Source organism: Lissotriton vulgaris, chromosome 1_1, assembly GCF_964263255.1.
Source record: "Lissotriton vulgaris chromosome 1_1, aLisVul1.2, whole genome shotgun sequence".
In the NCBI taxonomy this organism is placed as follows: domain Eukaryota; kingdom Metazoa; phylum Chordata; class Amphibia; order Caudata; family Salamandridae; genus Lissotriton; species Lissotriton vulgaris.
In genome coordinates, this window is record NC_141685.1 from 1,917,324,096 (window position 1) to 1,917,331,705 (window position 7,610).

At 39.6% G+C, this 7,610-nt stretch overlaps 1 protein-coding gene across 1 annotated transcript in view; it reads right to left on the bottom strand.

The window, feature by feature from the left end:
* The window catches only part of LOC147751387 (podocan-like), a 151,227-nt gene extending 146,907 nt beyond the window's left edge, over nt 1-4,320 (bottom strand). The window contains exons 1-2 of the mRNA XM_086938379.1: nt 4,286-4,320; nt 4,123-4,196 (exon numbers count right to left, since the gene is read on the bottom strand). Coding sequence (XP_086794505.1) covers nt 4,123-4,196; nt 4,286-4,320 — 109 coding nt within the window. The remainder of the gene's footprint in view (nt 1-4,122; nt 4,197-4,285) is intronic.
* Between the last annotated feature and the right edge of the window lie 3,290 nt (nt 4,321-7,610).

Sequence of the window (7,610 nt, forward strand, 5' to 3'; positions counted from 1 at the left end):
AAGCATCCCATACGGAGAATTCCTCAGACTCAGAAGAATCTGTAGTGAGAATATAGAATGGCAGGATCAAAGCTCAAAATGCATAAACCGCTTTCAAAAAAGAAAATACAACAAAAAAATAGTACAAAGATGTTGGGAAAGAGCCAATCAAACACAAAGAACGGAATGCTTAAAAAAGAAACAAAAACTGGTAAATACTGTGGAAGAGCCTATCAGGCTAATCTTGGATTACAGCTTGGAAGCTAAGCAAATAAACCATATATTGAGAAAGAACTGGAAAATACTCCAACTTGACCAAACAATTGGTCACAAAATGGGCAACCACCCAGTAATCACATATAGGAGGGCCAAAAATCTACAGGACCAGTTGGTCCATAGTCATTTCCAAGCCTCAAAGAAAAAAACAAATTGGTTACAAACGCGGGGCTTCATCAAGTGCTACAATTGTAAGGTATGCGAGATCGCAAAACCTACCACGGAACTCACAATGCCAAACAAAAAAGTTTGGAAAATTCAAGAATGCATAACCTGCAATAGTAAGTACACAATTTATATGATCGAGTGCCCTTGCAAGATGAGATACATTGGCAGTACCATTTGTGAATTAAAAAAAAGAATTCTGGAACATGTGCGGGCAACAATCCACAAGGACAGAAGCAACGCTGTTGCCAAGCACATGGAGGCGCAACACAATGGCGACTGGAAGCAATTGCGCTTCTGGGGTCTGGAAACAATGGCTTTGTCGGACAGGGGCGGCCATATGGAAAAACTTTTGAGACGCAAAGAATCCAGACATATCCTTTCTTTCAGAACAATGACCCCCCTGGGCCTCAACCAGTCGGAGGAACTTTATATTCACTTGTAACGGACTGAAAAGTAGTAACTTCTATGTCATAACATGCTCCTCCTTCTCACCCTTATCCAAATAATTTTAACCATTTGTCTTATAATTTATCCCTGCACTTCACCTCCCTTCACTCCTTTTGGTACAGTAACTCACATAACACAATCCAAGCCAATCAGGAATCAGCCCACTGGAGGGCAGTATTTTTTACCAACACATAACAACCATAATGAAAATAAAAAAGTGATAATAGTAGCACCTTGTATAATCATAACATGATGGAAATGTCAAATATAAGGTAACAGTTTCTAATGGAGCAAACACGCAAAAAACTACAAATCCCACAATGCCCACAATAGGGGGTATGCCCACTAGAGGGCGGGACTTTTGGTTGTTTCGTTTTGGTTATTTTGGTTAAATTGTAAAGGCACTGTAAATAACATACACCTTATCAATGATGTAAGAAATTGATAATTGCGAATAATTGAAATGGACTGGTATTTCATTTAACCTGGAAATGCATTATGGAAATGTCAAATATAAGGTTTCAGTCTCTAATGGAGCAAACACGCTAAAAACTACAAATCCCACAATGCCCACAATAGGAGGTATGCCCACTAGAGGGCGGGACTTTTGGTTGTTTCATTTTGGTTATTTTGGTTAAATTGTAAAGGCACTGTAAATAACATACACCTTATCAATGATGTCAGAAATTGATAATTGCGAATAATTGAAATGGACTGGTATTTCATTTAACCTTGAAATGCATTAATTGTGTTAAGTTTGAATAAGACTACAAATCCCATAATGCTTGTTGTGAATTCCCTAAGTGGGCGGTGCCTACAGCATTTGCAAATGTTTCAAAAACAATGTGAGTTTGACACACAACTAACCGTGAGCAAGACAGCGGACGCTGTCGAAACGCGTTGGTTTTTTGTTTTTTGACCCCATGGATCAATAAAATCACGAAAGAAATTTAACCGCAGCGCTGTGCTGGATTTTGATTTGAATGCGACTCCAACCTTTTCTGCCTTGAGAGGGGGAAATCTTGTCGAAATATATATATATATATATATATATATATACATATATATACAAAGGATCAGCTGTGGTCCATGCAGGTAACAGCGGTGGGGCAGTAGGGCTGTGAAAGGGGGGATTTCAAGGGACAATCAGAGCGAAAATTAAATACCTGCACATCCCACCGCTGCAAAGGATACACCTTTGTTGTGAGATAATCACATAAATAGGGCATGGGTGGACAAAGAGGGAAGTTAGGTTAGAGGCAGTTAAGCGATGCACTCCCATAGGGTGAAAGCAGATAAAAAAATGTCCACTCATGTCAGCACTGGAAGCAGTGGAAGGATAAAACTCATCCAATCAGAAACCATGGAAAACAAATACTCCTGAGCCTGGACTTACAAAAGAGTAGGGAGGCATGCCATCGAATAGGGAGCAGGGAACGGAAATAGACATGAAAGCTGTTCATTTATGAGCAAAGGGCTGACCCAAAGCCTACTTTCTTAATGTTAAAGTTTCATGTTATTTGAAACAGAAAGCTGCCTATAACAATACCACAAACATATGTTGTAGGCAAAACGATTCTGAACAGTGGGACGTTCATAACATTATTATTAGTATAATATTATATTATGTATAGATAACAAAATAACTGAAAGGATTATGTTCATAGTTCAAACATATCCCTGGGAATGACTCAGCTAACTACTGTACATTATTTTAAACTGGCCCCTGCATCAGTGAGCTGCTCCTATACGGATTCCTGCTCCAGGTATGCAGGAGGTCTGAACACTTGAGTCATTGTTACATTTTTATCTAGATTCTGTTTTGTTCCACACAAAACGGGTCTCTTCTCATGCTTTATCATCTTCTCAAAGTCGATTTCATATTTGTTTTTATTTAGCTATAGCTTTTTTTATAGTGCACGTATCTCACTTGTTGCTATCTCAGATCTGTTGATACAATCCCTCACTTAGACAAATCTTACATAGTAATAAGCACAAGCAATTTTCAGCTAACCGCTAAAGCACTCTATTTCGCAGTGAAATTGAACTGTTCTCAATTTACTGAAGTTCAAAGTACGGAAGACTGAGTCTATCTCCTGAGATTTTAGCCGGGGACCAGTAGGCTGCACAGGGATCCATACAGCAGATGCTCGGCCCAACTGACCTATCTGAAGCCCACTTCAAGTCATTTACCATCCAATCGATTGACTGTTCTCAGGTTTATATGATGATGACGGAAAGTGTACAGTGCAACAGCTAACCTGAGGGGTTCCCTGGCATTAGAGCTGAACATCTGTTGAAGACATATAGTGAAATGCTCTAACAGTAGATTAAAGTTTCATCTGCACAGCATTGGGCCAGGCTGGTGCCTGAAATGGGCATGGTAGGCGAGAAAGGCAGGACAAATTTCACCAGCCCAGACTCAGTTCATGAATGGCTGCTACAAGCCATAACTTAGAAAGAGAGTTCAAAGAGTTTAATGGGGAGAAAACTACTGAATATGAATTGCCTGTGGAGTTGGATTAATCAAATAGAGTGGCAGCACCAGCAGTTCCCACCCTGCACATGACCAGACCGTGGCTGGCTGAAGACAGGCTTGCGTTAGACACCCATCACAGAGGTCTATGGAGAAGATAAAAAATGTACATATTGCAATTTAAACTGCAAATAGTAAAAAATAAATAATGTGCATACATTAAATTCTGGCTAATATAAAAGCTAAGCTGCAGAAATTATGCTGCTAAACCTGTAAGCTCAAATATTCTTGTCTGCCACTAAGGCTCCTTGTTTATTGATGAAGTACAGTTCTATGATCAGGGATAGTTGAGTCAGTGCGCACTTGATAATTTTAGGACAGATAGCCGCCTGTTAACCCAGTCACATGATCTTTCATTGTAAGTTATTACATTTCTGTGGCAAACCTCACCGCCAACCTCACCGCCCACATGGGTATATAATTACCTTTGAAGATGAACAGAAAGTTCTTCTTGAAAAGCAAAATGAACAAAAGTTGCAACTCCTAATTTCTGTATATGCAACTCCTAATTTCTGTATATGAACCATATAGCACTCATGTTTTGTAGAAATGTACATCTTTCATCTAATTCCGTTGATGTATACTTTTCAAAGACGTTTAACTTGCTTTGAAAGGAAACATGCAGATATTTTACCGTAAAATAGCACAACAACATAATTCTATGTATTTAGTAAGACCGTAATTACTAAAATACAGCGGATAATCGGAGAACTTACTGGTCTGCTGTTCACGTGATAATGCTGCAAAAAAGGAGGCCCAGATTAGAAATGTCCTCGCGCAGGTCTTCATGCTGGAAAAGAGAAAGCGCCCTGTGAGAATACTGCTTTGACCCACCTGCTATGTTCTTGCATCTATCTTACAATCCTGCGGCTATACTACCTGAAAGGGGCTCTTCCTAACTTCATGGAAGCCATGGCTAATCAGGGGGCCGCTCTGAATCACACCGATGCCACTCTGTGCACTGATGCTTGCTCCTTACGACATTCTCCTCCTGTTCATCTCAGTCCCTTATAGGACAGGTCTGTCCCTCAAATGCGCGTGCCGTAGTCACGTTTTCATTTACTGGGTCGAATGTTGACTTGGGATTTTCACACACAAATACTGAGGAAGGAAAAATGTCACTAGTTTCAGATGGAGAGTAGAGGGCAGTAAACAGCAATAAACGACTGTCCCTGCTGACTTTAATGACTACACTGTCTTATGAAAATTCCCACACACCCAGCCCTTAATTGATGCCGAGCTGCCTGGTAACTTTTAGAGCTCTCCTGTACATTTTCTAGATTAATATATTGCATTCTTTTATTTCAAAACATTTTATTGGCCAGCTTCTATTAACTTCACAATGCTTCTCACTCTGTCACCACAATAGAAATACATTTCACAGAAATACTCATAAAAACGTAAATAAAATAAATCTTAAACGTTTATCCAGGCTCTTACGTTGGGTTCCATTTTATTTCAAAGTATTGCAAATTTCAATATTAATAAATTCTAAAAATCTCCTATGTCCAACCGAGTTGAAGAAGAGATAATATTTGGGTTCCCAACCTAAAGGAGTGCTAAGATATTTAACAGAGAGCTTCAAAAGGAGTTAAACTTTGCCACTGAAATAACAAGGGCACATAAAGTGGAACACTGTTCTGTAGATTCCACCGAGAAACCCAGAGATGTCTTAGTTAAGCTGACTGACTCAAGACAAATGGAGAGAATGATGTGTTGGACCAGACAAGCAATGGCCTTCCTGTAGGGTAACAGTTGTATAACCTGCTTCCGGTATCTTTCAAGAACCCCTCTTCAAAGATGGAGGAAGCGTCATCCAATAATGCAGGTATTGCACATGAAGTAAATCAAATAATTATGGCTATTTCCAAAGGCGCTGTAGTTTGCATGGAATGGCTGGGAGAGAAAACCGTTTGCCTTGCCAGAAGGTGAAAGGCTCATGCTCCTAGAAAAGAGCTCTGCACATTTAGATACTTCTTCTACAGCAGCAGAGTGTCATTCATTGACCGAAAGCAGATAGTGTGCAACATAAAATGCCACAGAGAAAACAGAGAGGCAATTCTAATAAGAGTAGAAGGAGTCCTACTCTGAGTCTGCTGCACAACCATGTATGTTGGGGGATTAGAACTAGGGGACTTGATGTTGGAAGACCAGCAACGTTCTGTTTTTTAAATTAGGTACAACTAAATGGCTACTTTCAAGGACTCTACTTTTGACAGGAGAGTAGATAGGATTTTATCAACTCTCTAGGGGATGTTTAGGGTATTGTTGTGGCCCAGGCGACCTTAATTATTTTGAAAGTTGAGATAGAGGTTTTTGAGGAGCATCCTTATGCATCAGTGATGGCAGTAATCTGAAATATATTCAACCTACTCACACGGTGTAAAAAACCCTAACTTCTTATCAAAGCACAGAAATGATGTAGTTACACAAGATTGTATAATGTTCTTTCTGAAAACTCATCTGCAGTAAAGATACCAGTTTCTGATGCAATGAAGGACAAATCAGAATCAATTTTGGACCTTAGTTGAGTCCAAGGTAGTAGGAGCCTCAATCCTCTCCAAGCAATTTATTCTGAGCAAGAGGGTTGTAGTAAAGAGGGAGTAGACTGTCCTGGACACTGAGACAAAATAGCTATTTGTGGACGAGGCAGTAGTCTGGTACTCCCGATGGGACCCAGCATGATTGAATAAAACGCAACTCCCCACAATGCATATTTAGCCTTACTAGTGTAGATGGTATTGGAAGTGTTGGCATCAGATAGAGATGGAAAGAAAATCAAACCACCCATTTTGATAAGGCTCCAATACATTATAACTCTGACTTTACAACTGCTCAGACGTGCTTCACTTTGATAGATGGAAGTAGGGGGAGTGTAGGATTTTTGCTGATTTCTTTGAAAAGAAATGAAATAAGACATTTTTGAGTGTGAGCTTCTGAGCAGTATGTGGAGAATCCGGGGCATAAGCTCATGTAGGGTGGCAGTGCTCGCTTGTTTTAAACCGTTATCAGTTTGAACTGTGCCATGAATAAATTCCTACAGAGATTTGAAAAGAAGACCGGGAGTAAGGATTTAGCTGCCGACGGCGAGACAGGAACTACTTGAGAAGCTATCACATCAGTACTTATATTCTCGCAACTGCCGGCAGCCGTGCCAAAAAAACAATCTGGTGTAATCCCCAATAGAGGAATAAATTGCACCTTTAGCTTCACCTTGACCGCACTTATACCTACCCTAACCGGCTCAGTCAAGGTTTCTAAGCATAGTAATTAGTGCCTGTCTCAAAATTAAATTTTTACAAATCGACACCATGCACTTTAATGTTCTTACTGCTTATTAATGTTTGCATTGTTTCGAAATTTTACATTAATTATGTTTAGTAATGCAAATATCTTTATAAATGAGTTATATGTGACCTCATTGAAAAGAAAGGGGTCATTTTATGCATTTTTGTAGAGGTATCTTATTATGTATTATGTTGCAAAGGTTTTTATTAATTATGCAAAAAAGATTTATTACATACTCTGTCAAAGTTGGAGCCTACCTGAAAATGTGTCCTTTGTTCCAGTGGAATTATGCATAATGGTTCCTGCAGTCAATGACTTCATATACGAAGAAGCGTTTTTATTCAGACAACAGGCAGTTACACCTATTATCCTCTAGGGATTCCTTTTTCCACTTCAGCAAGGCTTTGGAGAGAAGACATACTTAATGCATGACAACGTTTTCAATTCAATGACCCAGAAGCCACCAAGCATGCAGGCCAGCATCAGTCACTCTTTGTTGTAAGCATGCCTGAGAGCACAATGCATTCTAAGTGATATGTTCCATGCTCTTAGGTTGCAATTCAACACAGGACAGCATGTGTGATTTACGATTCTAGACCTAGGCTGCCATTCAATGAGATGTATTCCAAGGCCTTGAGGTTGCACTTCAGTTTGGCTGTGCATGCATGAGAAATGACTAAGCACGCTGGTGTCGGTTTATGTTCCAGGGCCTAGCAAGTCTGAGTTACCAGGCAGTCCTGTTAAGCACTTCAGCATGCCTAGTATTCTGATGAGCTCAGCACAACTGTGACTCACCTGGACTTTCAAGTGTAGAGTGCATTGTTATAAAAAGCAGGAATAATATAAAATATGTTTTATATACCCTGGTAATGAAAAAAAGCCTAAGTTGTTTTTTCCTATAGGCTAATAAAGTCTA